The sequence below is a fragment of the Phoca vitulina genome, unplaced genomic scaffold, assembly GCF_004348235.1.
Source record: "Phoca vitulina isolate PV1807 unplaced genomic scaffold, GSC_HSeal_1.0 scaffold16, whole genome shotgun sequence".
NCBI classification, from domain to species: domain Eukaryota; kingdom Metazoa; phylum Chordata; class Mammalia; order Carnivora; family Phocidae; genus Phoca; species Phoca vitulina.
The window spans coordinates 24335766-24359517 of record NW_022589719.1 but is presented as its reverse complement, the minus strand read 5'-3'; the positions used below and the strand labels follow the sequence as shown (position 1 = coordinate 24359517).

The 23752-nt window shown below is 41.8% G+C and overlaps 1 protein-coding gene across 11 annotated transcripts in view; it reads left to right on the top strand.

Annotated features, from left to right (window-relative positions):
• Nucleotides 1-23752, top strand: part of CELF1 (CUGBP Elav-like family member 1) — an 88682-nt gene that overhangs the window by 49147 nt on the left and 15783 nt on the right. For 10 of the 11 annotated variants that reach the window (XM_032414131.1, XM_032414130.1, XM_032414129.1 and 7 more), the window contains 5 exons: nucleotides 15290-15477; nucleotides 17175-17257; nucleotides 17638-17686; nucleotides 22896-23030; nucleotides 23578-23657. In XM_032414131.1, coding sequence (XP_032270022.1) covers nucleotides 15300-15477; nucleotides 17175-17257; nucleotides 17638-17686; nucleotides 22896-23030; nucleotides 23578-23657 — 525 coding nt within the window. In that variant the 5' untranslated portion in view covers nucleotides 15290-15299. Of the gene's footprint in view, nucleotides 1-2598; nucleotides 2681-3976; nucleotides 4129-15289; nucleotides 15478-17174; nucleotides 17258-17637; nucleotides 17687-22895; nucleotides 23031-23577; nucleotides 23658-23752 lie in introns of those variants that run through there. The other variant, XM_032414132.1, reaches the window with a different exon arrangement.

The following is a 23752-nucleotide window of genomic DNA, read 5'->3' as shown; positions in this document are numbered from 1 at the left end:
TAGGGGGAGAGGGAGAGAGAATCTCAAGTAGACTCTATGCTGAATGCAGAGCCCTATGTGGCTGATCCCAGGACTTGGAGATAATGACCTGAGCAGAAAGCAAGAATCAGACGCTTAATCTTCACTGAGCCACCCAGGTGCCCCATAAGTACTCAGTTTTTGAAGTGAAATTCAAGCCCATAAAGGTTTTTGGTTTTGTTTTTTTTAAAGATTTTATTTATTTATTTGACAGAGAGAGACACAGCGAGGAAGGGAACACAAGCAGGGGGAGTGGGAGAGGGAGAAGCAGGCTTCCCCGCGGAGCAGGGAGCCTGATGCGGGGCTCAATCCCAGGACCCTGGGATCATGACCTGAGCCGAAGGCAGACGCTTAAAGACTGAGCCACCCAGGCGCCCCGCCCATAAAGGTTTTAAGCTAAAATTTTAAGTTAGTCTGGTTGGTTCTTTTCTTTCTTTCTTTTTTTTTAAAAGCTTGTATTTATTTATTTGACAGAGTGATACACAGCCAGAGAGAGGGAACACAAGCAGGGGGAGTGGGAGAGGGAGAAGTAGGCTTCCCACTGAGCAGGAAGCCCGATGCGGGGCTTGATCCCAGGACCCTGGGACCATGACCTGAGCTGAAGGCAGATGCTCAACGACTGAGCCACCCAGGGGCCCCTATTTTCAAGTAGTATCAGTTGCTTCTTTTCTACATCCCTTCTGTCACCTAACTGCTAGAAGCTTTGGGGGGAAAATATCTAATCCATTTAACTGTCTGAGGTGTCATGGCTTTTCCCTAGATTATTACACTTTTCCTTATATAGACTGTTGGTGGTTTTTAATGACATAGGTTCTCTTTTATAATTTGGCAGTAGGCTCTGATTTCTCTATGCTCATATAACCAGACGTCACATTTTGCCCTTTAAAACACATTTAGATTATTGGGGTAGAAGTATAAAATCCTTTCACTTGTCATTGAACTCCCTGGTTCTATCAGTCAAGATAGACAGCCTGACGTTTGCATGTGCCACCTGGGCCTTTTTGCTCAACTACGCTTTTCTTTGCTCTTTCACTCTTTTGACAAAACAACTGCTGTGATTTCTAGCATTTCTCTCTCCTAATCCAGTTTTTAAACTGTTTATTCCATTCTGATGTTCTGAATGCCATGTGTGCTGTTCTTTAGAGGGTTTCCCTTATCTACCAATCAGTTTTAATGATTTTGGTTCTTAATGTTACAGCAGGCTGATTGCCCCTACCCTCACATCATTGGGCTTTTGAATTGTCGCCCTTAGAAAAGAAGTAGAGAATATTCAAGGCAAAGAAAACTAACACAGACCATCAGGGAAAGAAGAGGAAACCATGAATGTAAATTCATAGTGAGAGGACAGACGGTAAAAAGGGAGTGAGGGAAAATTAAAACCTCTTGCAGTGGACCCTTGGTTATAAGCTTTCCTGCCATGTCTTTACTTCTAATGCATCCTTTGTGGGATAAGCCTGGAATGTGTTTCTGATTAAGAAATTTAAAAAACAACTTATGGGCAGTTTTCTGTGAGTAACTGCTAATTCTACTTTTTAATTTTCCCTTAACATCTGCATTTTTGTATTTGAATAATTGTTTTTATCATCACTTGACTTTTTAATCTTTCTCTAAAATTGTGACTTGTGATTAATTTCCACGCTTTCTTTTCCCACAAGCATGTTGAATTTAATTATACTGAGATGACTCTTGTGACCTGCCTAAAGAGAAGCACCCTCCTTCATGTAATAACATTTCCATCTTTTAAGTTTTTAAAGCAGTCTTGTCTTATAAATCATAAAGTGGATTTAAAAACACTACTCTGAAACCAATGCTTTTCAACCTTTGGCTTGGTAAAAATTACTATAAGGAGTGCACATCCTTCCATACGCTGAGCAGTGCCTGGCTGCTCAGTAAAGTCTTCCACATTAAATACTCTCGTTATACATGTGATTCTGATTAAAATGGGGATAGAACTGGATATATTTTTAGTGAATAGTGAAAGCATAACAATAACCAGTGAGATTCCTTATTGTTGATTCCTTTTTAAAGGAACCCTTGAACTAAAAAAAACAAAACCAACAACCCTAATTTAGTTGTTGACCGGCCTCACAAAGTTACTCCTTGGTCCTGATAGCTTTCTATAGGAAGAGGCATGTGATCAGCTCCAGGGTACATAGGAGAAGCTAGGTCAGAACTAACCAGTCACTTAACCAGTCCCAGCTAGGGTTACTGTCTTCTGGCCGCCTGGCAGTCAGCACTTGGTGAACTGTGTGCTGTGTGTGTGCCCATTGCAGTCTCCTCTCACTGCAGCCTGGTTTAGCGTCCCCCTTTAGTAGGTGGAAGAGAGCTGCAGCTTCTGTCTCCAAAGGAGCCAGGGTCTCTGACAAAATAGAAAAGCAGTTAGCTGCTGTTGTAGTTCTAACTTTTGGATGGTTATGCCTGTTTATTAGAAGACACAGTTTCTACCTTCCGTGGTCAGATGCAGACGGGGGTCAGGCACTGTTAGCCAGGCTACAACACTTAGGCCTATGCAATGACATGTTGCCTTTCATTATTTTTGTTTTTAAGTAACGCTATACGTTTAGGAGTTCATTTGTTTACCTCTTTACAGGCTGAACATAACTTCCTTTTTTCAAAATTCCCTGTGTTGTGAACTGAGCTTGAGTGAAGTGAAATCTTTGAGGTAAGGCGATCCTAATGATAAAAATGGAAAGAAGGCCTGCGCAATTTGGGAGCCTTCAGAGATATAGTTTTAGAGTCACTGCCTAAATATTGAAATGCCACCATTTGTTTGGAGGATGGGAAGCTAAATTGAGAACGGGAGCACCACATCTGCCTTGACTGCTAAGTATATCCATTTCTACTGCTCACCCATAATAGAATTTTTATGTGTGTGTTCATTAATCTTGGTTTTAGCATCAGTTTAAAGGAGGACGGAGAACGAAGAGACTTAGTTTACATTCCTCTGTCCTTCCCTTACATGTTTGAGTGTTTGCTCCTAGTGGGCCCCGCTTCTTTCTCATTATCATCACTCTGGTGGTTTTTGTTTCTCTAGAAAGGTCGAACAACAGAAAAGACCCTTGTTTCCTAGTATTCTGTCAAAAGGCAGAATATTACTATTCCATTTTTATTTTTGCTTTTTAAATTTTCTGGTAAAATAAGATTCAGAGTAAAGTTTTGCCTCTCCCACCTAATGAAGGTCACTGAATCAGGAATTTTTAAAAAGTCCTTCACTCTGATGAGGAACCATTAGGGAGCACATTTGCTCTCAGCACACCATCAAGAAGTCGGGGTTGGTCCAGTGCAGGTAGTAGTTAGTATGTGAGGCCTTAAGTTTTTGGCGACTAGTTCTTCAGCCAGCTGGCCTCTGGCCTGCTTCTGACGGTCTGAACCATTCCTTATGCGACTATGCTGAGGTTAGTTTGGACCCAGCACTGTGCTCATTGCTGTCTTTGGCACATGGCAACTAAATTTAAACCAAGGCCAACAATCCAGTTTTCCTTTCCAAAAACATTTTCAGACCACATGAGGTGAGCTTTCTTTTTTTTTCCTTAGCTGTTTTCATTTTTGGTTTTGGGGGTTTTTTGTTGTTTTTTTTGTTGTTGTGTTTTTTTGTTTTTTGCTTCAGGTAGTTTTACGCTTTGGGGCCCCTCAAAACCTGATTCGCAGAAAGGAGTTTGGAGGATGTGAAACAAGTTTGTGTTTCTTCTGCTCTGTTAGCCAGTGCTATCTTCATGGATCTGACACTCTATTTATCTGACAGTGCACTTAGTACTGCTTCGCCAGGGAAAATCACACAAACCCAGCCTGGCGCATCAGCACTTTCATTGTGTGCCGGGCTGAGCCTCCCTTCACATGCTCACATCCCCCTTTTAATCCAGTACTCCCCTTCCCCTCCCCAGTCCTGCCTGTTTCTGTGGCACTTACTGCTGGTTTCCCTGAGCTCCTCTTTCCACTTTGTGTTTTTTGTGGGGCCCAGGAAGCTAAAGCTGTGTGTATTTGTGGATCAGACAAGTGCAGCAAGTTAATATCATTGGCTTCTGAAGGGGAGAGTGAGGTGATGGCTGCGTTTAAGTTGGATTTCCTTCCAGAAATGATGGTGGATCATTGCTCTTTGAATTCCAGTCCTGTGTAAGTATTTTTGTTGTCTAATTTTTATCATAAGCAGAGGAACTGGGCTATTTTCTTTGTTATTTGATGAAACTGGTCCCTTTCCCTAAAAGAGGGAAGAAAAAATTGGGTGAGGAAGCCAAAGTCCACACTATTATTATTTTCTATTGTAGTCTGATTCTGTCTCATCACTGCTGATTTCCTTGGGGCTGTAACTAAGTTCTCTACAGAAGGGTGTATTTGATATATGAGCAGCAACATCAACTCAAGTGTGTTGGGTCCAATCCTTCAAGCTGTAGTGTTTTCCCATATGATAGATTCCAAGGTATTTTTTTTTTTTAACCTTAGCTTTACTGCTTTGCATTGGGTATGCAATTTCAAATAATCTTTTGGGAAGTTATATCAAATTCTTAGATCACAGAGGAGACTGGTTACTAGAGTGTATTTAGTAATGTATGCAGAATGCTGTATTGGCATCTAAACTGTAACCCTGGGCTCTGATTTTTTCCTAGTCTAATTGAAAATGCAACACAATACATGATTTCAGGGATGTCAGATTGACCCCCCCCAAAAAAAGCAAAACTGGATCAATCTTGATTGGCAGTTTGCCCAAATTTTCAACATGGGAATGAGAAATCTAATCAGTGTGCAGTACTGTTCAGGAAGTGACGCTGCCGTTGTACACAGCTAAATTGCTAACCTGGCCCTGAGCTGTAGCTTCAGGGAACCTGAATTCTGCACTTGGTAGAGAAGAACACATTTCTGACTCCTGATTTCACTTACTTTAACCAGGCTTCAAAGTATCTTGAAACCTCAAGCAGATGAGCCTTAGGTTATTCAAAGCCAAGAATATTAAATGGTAGAATAGTCCCTAGATAACAGGTAGTAGTGTAAGGCCTTGAGATCAGGGCCTCCATTGGAAATCAGTTTACCCTTGGGATTACGTGGAACAGGTGTGGATAATAGCATATTCTAAACAGTTCTCTGTGGAATGGTTTGGGGGATCTCAAAGTTAGCTGGCTTGCTCCTTTGAAATGGATGCTATGCCTTCTCTGTAGTATCCAAAAATAATGGTAATTTAGATGTGTCTTTTTATGCACGTTCTTTACTGCTAAAATTTTATTTTAGCTGAAGATAACAGGTGAAATCACAATGAATGCCACCATAAAGACTTAATACATAATAGAAGTACTCCCATGTACTAGATATGTCTCCTTAGAAAGAGGACTTTGTGGCTCAAATTGTCTTTCATTGTAACGGTTTCTCTCCATGCTTTGCCACTGCCTTTATTCGGCCCTTAGATACAGCATTTTTCCTCAGCCTGATTTCTCATCTTTCACGAGGTTAGACTAGTTCAGTATTCCATGAAATCTGGATCACAGATCACTGCAGGAAAGTTACCTGGAATATAAAAATGCTGATCCCTGGACCCATGCCCAGATAGTCTTATGCTTAGAATAGGACCCCAGAATCTGTATTTTAGCAGTGTCCCATGTGGTTTTCATGCACACTAAAGTTGGAGAGCTAATGGACTGAATGCAGCTCATTCTGTTAGAGGTGATGGGACACCATCGCATCATTTCTTCCCTAGTGCGTTTGCATTTGTTTAGTCCTCCATCCTACAAAAGCTTCAGGAAGTTAATTGGTCACAGGCTATTGCCCCTGTTTTACAGATGAGAAACCCAGTTGAGAGGCTATAGCTGACTTGCCTGAGGACAATTGGTATCAGCCTTGGACCTAAAATCAAGTTTAATGATATCCTCTTTTTTTTTTTTTTTTTTAAAGATTTTATTTATTTATTTGAGAGAGAGAATGAGAGACAGAGAGCATGAGAGGGAGGAGGGTCAGAGGGAGAAGCAGGCTCCCTGCCGAGCAGGGAGCCCGATGCGGGACTCGATCCCGGGACTCCAGGATCATGACCTGAGCCGAAGGCAGTTGCTTAACCAACTGAGCCACCCAGGCGCCCCAATGATATCCTCTTTTTATTTTTGCCCCCTAGACCAGCCTGCCCAGGTACCCATCAGCTCCTCTCATTATTGCAAGTCCTCGGGCCCACTCCCATGGGTACTAGATGCCAAAACACCACAGAGTTAAGAAGGAAGTTCTTGATGGTGTGTTTGCCACTTTTTTGTTGGATTCTCAGCTCTTCTTTTAACTCATTAGTAGGAGACTTGACATCACTGGTTTTCTCTCTCAAGTGATTTTGCCTGGGAATATAATTGAGCAATGTATCTTTTTCAAAATTTCTTTACAACAAAGAAGAGAAGAAAGAATGGCTTGTAGAGGTGTGGAAGGATCGGGGGACCTGAACTGTAGTTCCTATTCTTATTTTTTTTTTTTTTTAAGATTTTTATTTATTTATTGAGAGAGAATGATAGAGCATGAGAAGGGGGAGGGTCAGAGGGAGAAGCAGACTCCCTGCTGAGCAGGGAGCCTGATGTGGGACTCATCCTGGGACTCCAGGATCATGACCTGAGCGGAAGGAAGTCGCTTAACCAACTGAGCCACCCAGGCGCCCGTTCCTATTCTTATTTTTAACAATGTCCTTGATTCCGCTCTGACCACTCTTCAGCTTCCCTGGTTCCTCTTACTTTGCTTATATCCTAGGAGCTGGGTGTTGTTCAGGAGTTGTAGCTCAGGCCCTTTTCTCTTGGCTTTCCCTTGGCTTAAGGGGGTACAGTGTACTTCTCTGATTCTCGGATCTCTGTATTTAATCACCCAATGTCCCCTGAACTTCCCATGCAAAAACACTTTCCCAGATTGTCTCTACTAGAACCCAAGAGTGATCAGTAACTTCTTCCCTTTTCCTCATCTTTTTCATCAAGGGATCTCCCACGTTCTATGAGTCCTGCCCCCAAATTTTTCAGCATTGCCTGAGACTGGGCCCTAATCTTAGGAGCTAGTTTGTATGGAAATCTCCGTATTTTCCCATTTTATTTCATCCTCTGTATTGCCAGGTGTCTTTTATTTTTTATTTTATTTTTTTTCTTAAGATTTTTATTTATTTGACAGCACAAGCAGGGGGAGCAGCAGCCGGTAGAGGAAGAGGGAGAAGCAGGCTCCCTGATGAGCAGGGAGCCCAATGTAGGGCTCTATCCCAGGACCCTGGGATCATGACCCGAGCCTAGAGCAGATGTTTAACCAACTGAGCCACCCAGGCACCCCTGCCAGGTGTCTTTTAAAAGATAAATCTGATCACTTCCTTGTTTAAAAATCTTGAAATAAAGTCCACGCCTGTCAGTATCACATGAAAAGCTATTCACTGGGTCTCTCCAGCCTATCTGTTTATTCTCATTGATTTTCTAATGTTTTCTCTTTTTTTTCTAATCTTTTAAAATGTTTGTGTACTCTCCCCTAACTTTCTCAGGTCCTTTTCTGCCTTTCTAATGCTGTCTGTCTCGCTCTCCTCTGATCTCTTTTTTCTGAGTTCTTACCGTGCCCTCATCATTCTATGCTATACAGCAGTGTTTCCAGCTCCTCTGTCCATTCACCTTAAACCCCTTCCCTCCTCCCCCAAATAAAAAAAACTATCCTAGTCACTTTCTTTCACAGAACTTGTGTATATCTGTGAAAATATTTGCAGGCCATTATAGTTGTGTCCTTCCAGTTGTTCAGTGCCATCGCCTTCAGGGCAGTGTCGCTCAGTCCCCTTCTGTAGCCCCTGTGGTGTGTGGTGTCTCGCACGTAGTAGGAACTTGGGAAATACAGCTGAGTGAATGATAAGCCCTGTGAGGTTTTTTTTTTTTTATAATTAAAGGTAGTTACTGAATTAAAGTCTCCAGATGTTATCTCCCTTCCTCAGAAAAAGCTGAAAACCTTCACAAGCAGATTGTTAGTCTGGTCAGTTGCTGAAAGGTGATTTAAAAAGCTTTATTACTAGCCTTTTCTAGTACCTAACATCCCAACTAACAGGAAGATTTCCCTTTATCCAAATGGAAGTTCTTTCTTCCAGCATACATGCATTTTGTCTGGTTTGCACTAGAGAACAGCTGGTAAGTAATTCAGGCCAGTGTTTCTGGGTCCTTTCTATTCTCATGTTCTTCTGTGCCAGTTTCCACAGCACAGAGAGGGACCTGATAGGGGTGGGTGGGTGGCTGGAGATCAGGAAGCAGCAAATATTTATGCCCCTTGGGGAGTTGGAAGGATTGGTAAGTATCTGAAATTTTTCTGTTTATGTAATGAACAAATGAAGGTCAGCAGGTAGTGAGAAGGGGTGAGAGGAAAAAAATGAGTAATGAAAGGTTTTGGAAATGATTTTTTAAAATTTATTGAAGTATAATTGACATTAGTTTCAGGTGTGCAGCACAGTTTTTGACATTTGTATTGTGAAATGGTCATGACAATAAGTCTAATTACTATCCGTCACCTTGCAGAGTTAATAGTTTGGGGTTTTTTTGTTTTTTTTTGGTTTTTTTTAGATTTTATTTATTCATTTGACAGAGAGAGATAGCACAAGCAGGGGGAACGGCAGAGGGAGAGGGAGAAGTAGGCTCCCCACTGAGCAGGGAGCCCAATGCGGGGCTCAATCCCAGGACCCTGGGATCATGACCTGAGCCGAAGGCAGACGCTTAACGACTGAGCCGCCCAGGCACCCTGAAGAGTTAATAGTTTTATTTACCAAATTCCCATGCTGTAACCCCATGATTTACTTATTTTGTAACTAGAAATTTGTACTTAATTAATCCCCTCTACCCATTTCATTCCCCCCAAGGAAATGATTTTTAAACAGATATAAAGGTAGTATTTGCCAGCCTGTTTGGCTGCAAGGAACAGATACTCACTCGAGCTAGCATATATTGATACATTAAAGGGTTTTCTTGTAAGGACACACATGGAGCAGACTGTAATGTAATCAGGAACTCCACAGCCGGAAGACCTGGAACCTCCCATCTTTCTGGCCCTGGACACGTGTTCTGCTTTCTCTGCATGTGCTGCTACTTTGCTTTTCACCCACCTCGTAACTGTGGGTGCAGCACGGCTTTGCCTTGCCACGGCCCTTCCAGCCGGTTTTCTCCTCTTGCTCTGTATCTATCTCTCTCTCAAATTAAGATATAATTCACGGGGCGCCTGGGTGGCTCAGTCGTTAAGCGTTTGCCTTCAGCTCAGGTCATGATCCTGGAGTCCTGGGATCGAGCCCCGCATCGGGCTCCCTGCTCGGCGGGAAGCCTGCTTCTCCATCTCTCACTCCCCCTGCTTGTGTTCCCTCTCTCACTGTGTCTCTATCAAATAAATAAAATCTTTAAAAAAAAAAAAAATTCACACAACATAAAATTTACCCTTTTATTTATTTATTTATTTTTGAAGATTTTATTTATTTGACAGAGACACAGTGAGAGAGGGAACGACTGAGCCAACCAGGTGCCCCAAAATTTACCCTTTTAAAAGTGCACAGTTCAGTGACGTTTACTATATCCACAAAGTTGTGCAGCTTGTCCCCACTGTCTAACTCCAGAACACTTTCATCACCCCAAGAAGAGATCCTGTCCCGTTAGCAGGCATCCTCCCCACCCCCAGTTCCCATTCCTAGGCACCTGCTAACCTGCTTTCTGTTTTTATAGATTGTTCTGTCCTGGAAATTTTACATAAATGAAATCACACAACGTGTAGCCTTTGGCGATTGGCTTCTTTCACTTGGCATCATGTTTTCAACCTTCATCTATGTCATAGGATGACCTCTGTTATCTCTTGCCACTGCCCTTTTGTCAACTTACGCTATCTCTAGTTGCAACTCTCCCACTTCTGACTTCACCACTGCCTATTTCTGTTAACCAGTTCCAGATTCTTTTTTTTTTTTTTTTAAAGATTGTATTTTATTTATTTGAGAGATAGAGCATAAGAGGGGTTAGGGTCAGAGGGAGAAGCAGACTCCCCACCAAGCAGGGAGCCTGATGCGGGACTCGATCCCGGGACTCTGGGATCATGACCTGAGCTGAAGGCAGACGCTTAACCAGCTGAGCCACCCAGGCACCCCAGTTCCAGATTCTTTAGAGCAGTGTTCTGTGCCGTAGAACTTTCTGTGATGATAAAAATGTTCTCTACCTCTGCTGTCCTGTGCAGTAGCCACATGTGGCCAGTGGCTATTGATTTGCTCAGTGTAGCGGTAAGGAACTTGATTGGCCAGGCCTGTCTTTCTGTTTTAGGCATAGGTCTTAGATTTCTGGCTAGCCAGTAGATCAGTTTGTTGGGTTAAGATCCACCCCCTGGTCTAGTTGGCTGGGGTCAAGGGATGGGAGAGAGGGACAGAACAGCAACTCTGTCCCCCTGAGCTGGGACTTAGGCCAGGAGGTTTTTTTTTTTTTTTTTAATTTTTTATTGTTACGTTAATCACCACACATTACATCATTAGTTTTTGATGTAGTGTTCCATGATTCATTGTTTGTGTATAACACCCACTGCTCCATGCAGAATGTGCCCTCTTTAATACCCGTCACCAGGCTAACCCATCCTCCCACCCCCCTCCCCTCTAGAACCCTCAGTTTGTTTTTCAGAGTCCAACATCTCTCATGGGTCGTCTCCCCCTCCGGTTCCCCCCCTTCATTTTTCCCCTCTTGCTATCTTCTTCTTTTTTTTTTTTCCTTAACATATATTGCATTATTTGTTTCAGAGGTAACAGATCTGTGATTCAACAGTCTTGCACAATTCACAGCGCTCACCATAGCACATACCCTCCCCAGTGTCTTATCACCCAGCCACCCCATCCCTCCCACCCCACCCCCCACTCCAGCAACCCTCAGTTTGTTTCCTGAGATTAAGAATTCCTCATATCTGGGCGCCTGGGTGGCTCAGTTGGTTGAGCGACTGCCTTCGGCTCGGGTCATGATCCTGGAGTCCCGGGATCGAGTCCCGCATCGGGCTCCCTGCTCGGCAGGGAGTCTGCTTCTCCCTCTGACCCTCCTCCCTCTCATGTGCTCTGTCTCTCATTCTCTCTCTCTCAAATAAATAAATAAAATCTTTAAAAAAAAAAAAAAAAAAAGAATTCCTCATATCAGTGAGGTCATATGATACATGTCTTTCTCTGATTGACTTATTTCGCTCAGCGTAACACCCTCCAGTTCCATCCACGTCGTTGCAAATGGCAAGATCTCATTCCTTTTGATGGCTGCATAATATTCCATTGTATATATATACCACATCTTCTTTATCCATTCATCTGTCGATGGACATCTTGGCTCTTTCCATAGTTTGTAGGCCAGGAGGTTTTGAAAGAGAGATAGGAGAAAGAGAAAAGAGGGTTTAAGGATTCTGAACAAATATGTGCTTTGAAAATAAGTTTTCTCTCTCCTGTCTCTCTTCCAAATTGGTTCTCTGTTTTATTTTCCTGGGGCATGTTCTGTCAAGAATCAGGGTAGACAAGGCAGCATCTGGTCTTGGTTTTTCATAATTTCTTATTCTTAATGATTTGCCAGTTGCTGCCAGAAACATTAACAGAGGTGGGTTGGTGCTGTGCCTGTCCCCTAAAACACTTGCTGCCGCCTCATCTCTCTTCTTCCCTCACTGCTATGGGCCCTGCTTTTCCTCTCTTCCATCCTACTCTCAGGTCAATACTTTCACAGAGGATAAGAATTTCCATAGACTTGGGTGCCTGGGTGGCTCAGTCGTTAAGCGTCTCCCTTCAGCTCAGGTCATGATCCCAGGGTCCTGGGATCGAGCCCCACCTGGGGCTCCCTGCTCAGCGGGGAGTCTGCTTCTCCCTCTGCCTGCCACTCTGCCTACTTGTGCTCTTTCTGTCTCTCTGTCAAATAAATAAAATCTTTAAAAAAAAAAAATTTCCATAGACTTGCCTCTTAGGAATGACAGGGACAGTATAGGTGCTTCTCCAGGGGGCTGCTGAATTCATTGGTTCTCGAGTGGGCATAATAAATAGCAATAATTTGGGGCGCCTGGGTGGCTCAGTCGTTGGGCGTCTGCCTTCGGCTCAGGTCATGATCCCAGGGTCCTGGGATCGAGCCCCGCATCGGGCTCCCTGCTCCGCGGGAAGCCTGCTTCTCCCTCTCCCACTCCCCCTGCTTGTGTTCCCTCTCTCACTGTCTCTCTGTCAAATAAAATCTTTAAAAAAATAAATAGCGATAATTTATGATCACGGACTCTGAAGAGCTCTCCATCAACGGGGAGGTAAGGCACACATTTGAGAGTGTTCTTAGTGATATATGGAGTAAATGCCATACGTGGATGATGTGGGATCCTTGCCATATCACACTGAGAGTCTTGTCCCCAGGTGACTTGTGCAGTGGTGACTTTTAACTAAGGACAACATGCATACTGGAACTATGTGTGGAAGGTTGAGGATAGAAGAACATTGTTCTCTGACACAGTAACAGTTGATATCCACATTTTTCTTATTCAACAACATATACCACATTCCACACAGTGTCAGGCCTGTATAACTAAGTGCCCACTATTTGTTAGAGGAAGGAATAAGTCAGTGCAGAAACTCCAGTTACCTGATGTCCATGGCATCTTCAGCCTGGCCTGATAATTTGCTACACTCTAGAAGTGCTTCTCAGATTGGTGAAGGACAGTGTTCTATGCCTGCTGCCACCTGACTTATAAACCACAATAAAAACATTTTAGTAGGAAAACAAAATAAGGCGTAAGCTTGCATTCCGTATCTTTTTATTATCACTAGATGGAATATATATATAAAGTTACTTAGCTCAATTGCTGTAAGAGTTTCTAAAGGGTTAAGTTTGAAGATTTCCCCTGCTCCTTAGGCACTTTAAATAGCACTGGTCTAGGGGATTCTTCCAGCTAATGAATTGCTGTACACAGGGGGAAACGGTGGTTCATGGAGTGGGTAGACATGAAGAAATGGAGAAGGATTTGGAGAGTAAAGAGAAAGGGCATTTGTCTAGAATGCCAAGTCTCCACTGTACTTTTGGATAAACCATAATTCATATATATTGACAGTGCTTATGCTTTTGCACTAAACTGTGATGTAGAAAATTTAGAAATGGCACACAAATATAGAAGGAAGGGACAGACTGAGAGCTGTTGCCTCCAGTGTAATTACGAATTGATAAACCCCCACCTCTTTTCAAAAATAGTGTCAGCGTCCTTATCATCAAAACATATTCTGAGCGCCATTTGGGTTCTCTGTTAACCCTCCCTAGAATAGAAATATGATTAAAGACGAGCAGCATTTTAATAAAATGATAATTAAACTTGTTGGAGGCAAGTTGTAGGGAGCGACCACCATTGTTTCATTAGTCATGAGGCTTGTTTTTGTTTTTTTTATTTATCACAGTAGCATGATTTCTGTTAGAACATTGCGATTAAGCTTCTAAAAGTAACTGCAAGTATATTTTTACAACAACTTGCCACACTTGGTTTTGAATTAGTAAAGGAAAGCCAATGAAACAATGCATTTCAAAACACTTGGGCAAAAAAAGGATATCGATCCTGTGAGAATCAAATAATCACAGGTGATACTAGCTTATCTTTAATTCGTGAGCCCTCTTTGTGCACAGCATTCCTTTTTATCAGGATTAGTTGCTTAAATTAAAGGGGGGGTTATTGAGAACAAGAAATTGCTCCCATCCCAGATCTGAGTACTTCTTTGAACCAGGTGCTGTACCAGGTGTGGCTGTAAGAATGAATAGCCAGTAAAACAGGTTCTGCCTTCAAGGAACTATCAGTCTAGTTGGGAGAGGTAGATACAGCCAGATGATGCTAAAAGGTGGTAAATACTATAATGAAGGTGGGAACTTCGTACTGTTTGAGTCCTGACGAGACTGATTAACCTGAAAGACTATGGGAAACCTTTACAGACATCGTGACAAGAGTTGGTCTGCATATGCCACTTGTCTTACACTTTTGATATTTAGTGCTAGATTCAGGCAAGGTGACGTGTAATAGTCCCTGTGGGTGTTCAGTTACAAGAAATTTAGGAATTAATGGGGTGCCCGGGTGGCTCGGTCGGTTAAGAATCTGACTCTTGATTTCCGCTCAGGTCATGATCTCAGGGTGATGGGATAGAGCCCTGAGTCGGGCTCCACGCTCAATGGAGAGTCTGCTCGAATTTCTCCCCTGCTCCCTCTGCCCCTCCCCCTGTGCTTGTGTGCGCGTGCGCGTGCTCGCACGCATGCACACACTATCAATCAAATCTTTTTAAAGAAGAAATACAGGAATTAAAATACAGAGGTTGAACTACCTGCATAGATCCAGCATTTTCATGGGTCTTCAGATATTGTTCAGAAGATAACAGTGGTGGAAAAACTATTGTTTCGCTAGAAAACTAGCATTTTATTTAGTGTTTATATTAGGACATGGCAAATTTGAATATGATGAAGTGATTTCTGGATTAAGCAGACACTAACAGAAAAGTTAACAATGCTAGCTATTTGAAATTTAAGTTGTTAATGGTTGAGATGAAGGCTAAGAGTAAGATCTTGGGCAAGTGGTAGGAGAAGGACTTTAATTCATTCTGATTGGAAACATTTGTAGTCCAGGAAGGAATCTCCCTAGGTTCTTGGTAGTGGGAGGGATAAAAATGAAGGTATTAAGTAGGAGCATTAAAAGTTTGATGTGATAGGATTGTGACAGTTTAAAAGGCACATGCCTTCCTCTTCCCACCCTCCCACCCAACCCCCACCAAAGTGGGGCTCAAACTCACAACTCTGAGATCAAGAGTCACATGTTCTACAGACTGAGCCAGGCAGGAGCCCCGGGCCAACATTGTTTCACTCTTTTCTTAGTTCAGGCCTTGGAAATCAAGTGCTTCTGTTCTAATGTCTGCTGAAAGAAAACTTTTACCTGTCATTGTATACATTGGGAGTCCTGAATCTTATTCCATAATCAATAGTCCTTTGTGATTTTTATGTACATTTTTAAAAGTTTTGTTAACTGTGCTTCAAAACTATGAAAACTTGCATTAGAAACTTTACCTCTTAAGTTTGTCTGAGAATTCTCATGCTAGACAAGGAACGAGTGATGCTTGGTTCCTTAGTTAAAACCCAGGATGTCCTAATGAGAATGTGACTTCAGTTTGGGATCTAATGGAAGGCATGGCCATGGGTGAAGGGGAGGACCAGGGAACTCTGGTATATTGAATGGCAGTAGTAAAAAGAAGTAGAATTCTTTCCCCCTACTTTTTCAGGAAGTAGTTGAGATGTTTAAAGAAAAGAAACATCCCCCTGGAGAGCACCATGAATACGTAATAGAAGCTGTATTTTGTTTCATGCAGCTCAAAGAAAATGAACGGCACGCTGGACCACCCAGACCAACCGGATCTTGATGCTATCAAGATGTTTGTGGGCCAGGTTCCGAGGACCTGGTCTGAGAAGGATTTGAGGGAACTCTTTGAACAGTATGGTGCTGTCTATGAAATCAATGTCCTAAGGGATAGGAGCCAAAACCCCCCTCAGAGCAAAGGTAAGGGCTTTGGGTTTTATAGGTAATTTCTGTCATGTGCTTGCTGTCTCTCATTGCCAGAATGCTCCTCTGATCACATTCTAAAGGGAGGAACTATGTCCTTTTATAGTAGTTATAGCTTCCAGCCCAAACACATTTAATGGCATAAGAATAAAAAGTTAAGGTGACATCATGAGGATAATTTATAAATTGGATCGTAGGTAGTCCTTTGCGAGAGCTCTAAATTCAAGAGACAGACTCATGAGTGTGTGTGTGTGTGTCTCTTGATCTTGGGAATGGAATGACAAAGTTGAAATAAACCAACCACATAAGGTTTTCTTTGGTGTTTTGGCTAGACTAAGCTGAAAGAAAAAGACTGTCCACACCATACCTGTGGATTTCTGTTAGTGTTACAGAGGCCTTGCAGGATGGCTTAGCAACCAGGAGGGACCTGTTTGTAGGTAACCTGTTTGTTGTAGCCTACAAGATGAATGGAAGAAAGGCTGAGCTACTTGCAGAAATACCTACCAAAGTAGAAGCTTTATGGAAACAATGGTGGAAAAGCCATTAGCTTTGCCCTCTACATGCACATGTAATATTCTTTTCCAAATAATCTATTTCAGAATAATTTTCTGTGGAAGCTGTTCTACAGTGCAGATGTAAGCAAGCAGGATTATTATATTTGAAGCCAGCTTAATAACAGAGGATCTAGAAGCAGAGAAATTTTCTTTTTCTGGCATAGTTAACCAAAAATATAAAGTATTATAGTTTCTGAAAATGACTGGTGATATAACATGCAGTGATTTAGAATCTTAATTGGACTGATTTTGAAAGGAATCAGTATTGTCTCTCACGGGACTAGGAGCCCATATTTACAAGACACACTTCTCCCCTCCTATCCCTAATAAAGATACAAAGCACAAAATCTGCAGATCTCCATAGTCAGGGCCATGTGCTGTTAGAAGCTTAATTATATTTGATGAAAACCAAGGGTCCAAAAAAAGATATTAAGAGTTTCTTGCTCTTTCGTCATTTTATAATTTAATAAATGGTAATTATGTTTGAGGCATATGGTAGAAATTGGCTACAATGTAAGGAATGATTTATTCTGAGAAAGAATGAGTTCCTGGTAGACTACAAGCCACAAGAGTGCAGGGCCCCTGTCTCTTTTGTTTGTTCCTGAATGTCTTACCCCACATAACCTGGTGTTCCAACTAGGGTGGGTTGAATGGCATGGTACAGCGACATTTGTAAGGGAAGTTATCTTTCCCAGAGAAGTTAGAGGAGCAGCTAAAGAATTTCAGTAGAACTCAGAGACTATAACAATAAAGAAAATGCATAGAAAGTAACGTAAGGTTTTTTCTGCTTCTCCGGGGGGTTGCTAATTTTATTTTATTTTATTTTTTTTAAGATTTTATTTATTTATTTGACAGAGATACAGCGAGAGCAGGAACACAAGAAGGGGGAGTGGGAGAGGGAGAAGCAGGCCTCCCGCTGAGCAGGAAGCCTGTTGCGGGACTCGATCCCAGGACCCCGGGATCATGATGAGCCAAAGGCAGACGCTTAACGACTGAGCCACCCAGGCGCCCTGGGTTGCTAATTTTAATAAGCTTAGCCTTCTCTTTGAAGTTCCAGTATGTCCATGCAGGAGGGAGTACTCTAGGAATTATCTGCTTTCAAAGGACTGGTTTGATTTGGTGAAATTTTATTTATTGCAGGGTGCTGTTTTGTTACATTTTACACCCGCAAAGCTGCATTAGAAGCGCAGAATGCTCTTCACAACATGAAGGTCCTCCCAGGGGTAAGAAAGCTCCTACTAGTAAGTGGAACTGTGGTGGTTTTGACATACGGAACATACTTATGCATGTCAGGCACACACTGAAAACCATTTTGGGGAAAAGGTGACTGCCCGAGGGATTGATATGAAGGAGGACATAAAGGGAACATTTCAAAGAAGATAGGCTGAAAGTGGTTTAGTTCTCTCTTAGCCAAGAGAATTTTGACTTCTTGATTCAGATTCTGTCTATTTTGATATTTTGGGAAGAAATGATCATGAGACAGATGTGAGGTCAGAGAAAACTCTTAAGGCTCTAGTTTCGGTATTTCCTTTAGAGTCCTCGTTTATATTTCTGAATGCCTTCAATGTGTACAGTGATAATACGTATGTGTTTTCTTTTTTAGATGCATCATCCTATACAGATGAAACCTGCCGACAGTGAGAAGAACAATGGTAAGCAAGTGTATAAAGCCCTCCCCTTACAAGGTTTCTTCTAGTTTACTATTCGTTCTGATGGCATCTGGGTTGTATTTGCTTTAAGCAATTGCTTTTAAGATTTTATTTATTTATTTGACAGAGAGAGACACAGAGAGAGGGAACACAAGCAGGGGGAGTGGGAGAGGGAGAAGCAGGCCTCCCGCTGAGCAGGGAGCCCGATGTGGGGCTCGATCCCAGGACCCTGGGATCATGACCTGAGCCGAAGGCAGACGCTTAAAGACTGAGCCACCCAGGCGCCCCTGTTTCTGTTTTTTTTTTTTAAGTGACATCTAAGTGACAAAATATTAAATTTATCTCAGGTGTGCAACATAATGATTCAGTACTTGTATATATTAGAAATGATCACCCATGTTAAGTCTAGTTAGTATCTGTCACCATACAAAGTTCTAAAAATGATTTTCTTTCGGTGAGAATTTTTAAGATCTACTTTCTAAGCACCTTTTAAATATGCAGTATAGTGCTATTAACTGGTAGTTTGTACCTTTTGATCCTTTTCGTCCTTTTTGCCCACTCCCTTATGCCCGACCTCTGGCAACCATCAGTCCTGTTCTGTGTATCTGTGAATTTCGGGGGTGGGGGGGTGGGTTTGTTCGTTTGTTTTTTAAGGTTTTACATGTAAGTGAGATCAGACAGTATGTTTCTCTGTCTGAATTCTTTCAGCATAATGCCTGCAGGGTCCTTCTGTGTTGTCACAATGGCAAGATTCCATTCTTCTTTATGGCTGAATAATATCCAAGGTGTGTGTATGTGTGTACCCCACATTTTCTTTATCTGTTACCTCTCGATGGACACTTAGGTGGTTTCTGTCTCTTGGCTATTGAAAATAATGCTGCAGTGAACATGGGTGTGCAGCTTTTTTTAAGATTTTATTTTTACGTAATCTCTCCACCCAATGTGGGACTTGAACTCACAACCCCAAGATTGAGAGTCACACACTCCACTGACTCGGCCAGCCAGGTGCCCTGAGTGTGCAGCTTTTGGAGTTAGTGTTTTCATTTTCTTCAGATAAATACCCAGAAGTGGAATTGCTGGATCATATGGTTAGCTCTCTCTAATTTTTTGAGGACCCTCCGTAGTAATTTTTACAGTGGCTGCAACCAATTTATATTCCCACCAACAGTACACAAGGGCACTCTTCACATTCTCACCAACTCTTGTTATTTCTTGTCTTTTTGATTATAGCCATTCTGACAGGTGTGAGGTGATACCTTATTGTGATTTTGATTTGCATTTCCCTGATAATTAATGATGTTGAGCATCTTTTCATATACCTGGTGGCCATCTGTATGTCTTTGGAAAAATATCTGTTCACATCCTCTGCCTGTCTTTTAACCAGGTGTTTTGTTTCATTTGCTGTTGAGTTGTATGAGTCTTTATTTTATTTTATTTATTTATTTATTTTAATCTTTATGTTCCTTTATTGGAGCAAGATTCCTGACCAGTATACAGTGATGTTATTACTAAACAAGACCTGTGCAGAAATTACATACTATCCATCTAGACAGGTTTTCATTACACTTTGCCTATTGATGGAATAGTTCCATTTATAAAGTTTTATACATCAAAAAGCTTTGAATTTTGACCAGGCTGTCCATTAATTCATCTCTGAAAAAGTTAAGTGGCATTTAATTTTAGCTACTATAATTTACAGCATTAAAAAGCTTATGCATTAGGCAGCTTCCCAAAATGGTATCCTATGCACAATGGCATTTAGCAGAGCAGGGCCCAGCATCTCACCCGGATTCACACAGACGGGCCTCGCTGGGGAGCTATATGCTAAATAGCTAGTCTTTGAGACAAAAGTACTCCTGAGTTTCTTACCACCAACACAGACTTCTTACTCTGAGAGTCTGTCTTCTCGGCCACATTTCATAGTACCAACGAAGACATGCCAGTAACTGCCTTGTGTGTAACTTGGCATTAGAGCACCAGGTCTGTCTGATGGTGGTGGCGGGCACTATTATTATATCCAGGTAAATAAAGGCCCATTTTTAAAAATGCCAATTTGAGACACAAATCAAGGGCACAGCATAATCAGAACTGGGTTTTGAGCAATCTGGTATCCCGATTGATGTGAAGATTTTAGAAACTGACAGCAAATTGTACCCACGATGCCTCCTGGCTTTGGAGACATTACTACATTGATTCAGATCCCTTTCTCAGTCCACACAGCCCTGAGGTCACCCTGCAAAGTGCGTATCAAAAAATACGGAGTCAGGGTGACAAAGTTTGACAATACGTTATACAAGTCAGACTTGGAAAATCATATTAAATACACCTGTTTTGAGCGAAAAGCATCAAATCCTTTGTGTACACATTTAGTTTTATTGTAACAAAACAACTTGTACACTTTTAACGTTTAAAACTGAGCATCATCTCTCCTTTCCAGTGAAACAAAAAGAAAATTTAAAAATAAACAGGAACAAAATTACAGTAGAGAATGTCAATTCCAAATAAGATCCTACAGGTTCTGCTGATTCTCCCATCGAGTGGCAGGGCTCAAGTCATCATTAGGAGAGAGTTTTATTTTAAAAGTATCATCTTAAACTGCAAGGATGTCTGTTAAACATCACAATTAAACATGCCAAAGGAGAAGCCATGTTGTCAAAATGCCCACTTAACCCACCCAGACATCTCAAACCCATCCTTTGCTGTCCTTCTATAATCCCATTTTTTAAAGTTTTTTTTCTTTTTTTTAAACAAGAGAAAGTAGACAGGTACATGTTGGTAAATGCTAACTGTCCATATTCACATAGAGACACAGTGTAATCTCTGAGCCCAATATACAGAGAAAGGAGGAAAAAAGCTAGAATTCTTTGCACTACTACACAGGGGCTTAGCACCCTCCAGCTTCCAGCAGAGCTAAGGGAGCAGAAGGTTTTTCTTTTTTCCCACAGACCACGGTGGTGTTGATTCCATAAAGTTTTTGTTGAGACAGGAAGGGATAAAAATGAATTTGGAACAGAAAGGGGTAGAGGTTCTTTTCCCACTGTATTCTGCTCAAGGTATTTCCCCCCAAAATAAGTTGAAAACCATGATATAAAGGGAGAGAAAAGAGACTTCAAAAAACAGGGCGAGGGGCGCCTGGGTGGCTCAGTCGTTAAGCGTCTGCCTTCTGCTCAGGTCATGGTCCCAGGGTCCTGGGATCAAGCCCCGCATCGGGCTCCCTGCTCCGCGGGAAGCCTGCTTCTCCCTCTCCTACTCCCCCTGCTTGTGTTCCCTCTCTCGCTGTGTCTCTCTCTGTCAAATAAAAAAAATCTTTAAAAAAAAAAAAAAAAAAAAAAGGGCGAATGAGCACAAGAGGAGAAAAGAAAAAAAAATGCAATTTGCTCCCAGGGACTGAAGAAAATTAAAAAAGGAAGGTTGGAATCCATCAGTGTTCCATTAGTCATCTTCTCCTTCATCCTCCTCTCCTTCCTCCCCCTCATCCTCTTCGCCTTCCTCCCCCTCATCATCATCTTCATCTTCTTCACCTTCATCCTCATCTCCTTCTTCATTGATATTTTCCAGTCCTCCTCCTTCTTCTTCTTCTTCTTCATCATCATCATCATCTCCTTCCCCTTCTTCATCATTCATATCGGGAACCAAGTAGTACTCTAGTGGATTTGGCCAAATATCATCTTTGATGACCTCTCCTAACTCATCTGCACCTGTATCAGAATGGTCAGTAAACCAGGTGAAGAAACTCTCTGGTTCCTCATGCTGTCTCTTCCTGCTGGCTTTATTCTGTGTTTGACTTGAACGTTTCGTCAAATATGGGTCTTTATTTTAGATATTAACCTCTTATCAGATAAATGATTTACACATATTCTCCCATTCAGTAGGTTGCCTTTGCATTTTGTTGGTGGTTTTCTTTGTAGAAGCTTTTTAGTTTGATGTAGCCCCACTTGTTTATTTTTGCTTTTGTTGTCTTTGTTTTTGGAGTCAGATCCAAAAAATCATCTCTAAGACCCATATTAAGGAGCTTTACTACTTAGGTTTTTAGGAGTTCTATGGTTTCAGGTCTTTTAGGTTTTATGGTTTCAAGTCTAAGCCATTTTGAGTATGAAGTAAGATAGTAGTCCAGTGCACTAAGTAATCTATCATCTAGATTTTTTTTTTTTTTTTTCGGGGCACTTGGGTGGCTCAGCTGGTTAAGCATCTGCCTTCAGCTCAGGTCATGATCTCAGGGTTCTGAGATTGAGCCCTACATCGGGCTCCTTCCTCACTGGGGAGTCTGCTTCTCCCTCTCACTGTCCCTCTGTGCTTGCTCGCGCTCTCTCTCTCACTCTCCCTCTCCCTCTCTCAAATAAATAAAATCTTAAAAAATATTAAGATTTTATTTATTTGAGAGAGAGGAAGAGTGAAACAGAATGAGTGGGGGGAGGGGCAGAGGGAGAGGGAGAAGCAAACTGTCTGCTGAGCAGAGAGCCCGATGTGGAGCTTAATCCCAGGACCTTGGGATCATGACCTGAGCTGAAGGCAGATGCTTAACCGACTGAGCCACCCCAGGCACCCCTAAATAAAATCTTTTAAAAAATAAATAAATAGATAGTTTTTTTCCTTTAAATATGGTAAATAATGAGATAGAGTTGATAGGTAAACAGTATAAGAACATTTTAGAGTAAACTAGGATGTCTTTGATCAGTATAATTTCTTATGGACAGAAATGGGGGTGGGAGGATGGACAAGTTAAGAAGGAGAACATAGTCCTCAAGAGAATAATCAGAAAAGGAAAGTGACAGTTACACTCACTGAAAGGTGTGTTGTGTTTCTCTTGTATCAGTTAAGTGTGAAGACTCATCCTTTGGTACAGTAGTACTGCTAGTAAGAACAAACATCACTAAGTGCTAGGCAAGTGCTTTGCATGTAATACCTACAGCTACCTTTAAAATAAACGCGTTTATCCCTGTTAATCAGAGGTGACAGTCATGGAGTGGTTAAGTAACTTTCACAAGATCACAAAACTACAATATGTCATCTAAATGCTTCCAATTTTAATTTTAAGGTACAATTGATATAAGAGGAGGTAGGTGCTAAATGATGAAAAAATGCTTATCTTGAATCCAGGTAATATGGTATAGAGGCATAGAGCCAGGATTCAAACATAGTCTGACTCCAGAGTCTGTGCTACATGATCTCTTATAGTAATAATGTTCAAGCCTTTTGTGTTTTACTCTCTTAGCAGTGGAAGACAGGAAGCTGTTTATTGGTATGATTTCCAAGAAGTGCACTGAAAATGACATCCGAGTCATGTTCTCTTCATTTGGACAGATTGAAGAATGCCGGATATTACGGGGACCTGATGGCCTGAGCCGAGGTGGGTACATTTTTAGCTTTTAAAGATATTTAAATTTGGAGTCTCTTTTAGTTGGACCAGTGGAAACCAGTGTTCCCTAGCCAACATGGCCTTGTCATGATGGAGAGGTTGGGCTTGGTGTTGTAAATCTAGGTCCCATCATGGCTCCTCCTACCAGTTCATTCCTTTAGAATTGTCCCAACCCCCTAAGGAGTCTACATTCTACACTTCAGTTTCATGTGTTAAAATTCTCTCTTTTTGTGCTTGGAGAGGTCCTTAATGCCAAAATGGAACACTTTCTTCTCAAGAGGAACTAGAGGATTGTGATTCCTCCTTTATCCCCTTATCATGTACTTTCTTTCCTCTTGTGCTTCCCTGGTTTTTCATGAAAGCACCTAGCACTGTTATGATGTATCTGTCTCCTCCACTAGATCTTAAACCCCCTGAAGGCAGGAACCATAACTGTATTGCTAGCACAGTACTTGGCACATAGTAGGTGCTCAGTAAATGTCTATCAGATAATTAATAAGCAAATGAATGAATGAGTTATTGACACTTCTCTTACCAGGTTGTGCATTTGTGACTTTTACAACAAGAGCCATGGCACAGACGGCTATCAAGGCAATGCACCAAGCACAGACCATGGAGGTAGGGAGCAGATGAATGAAAGGGAAGGTTCCTTAGCCTGAGAGTACTAGGACAGCTGGCCATCAGAGCTCCGCAGCATGTACAGCGTCCGATTG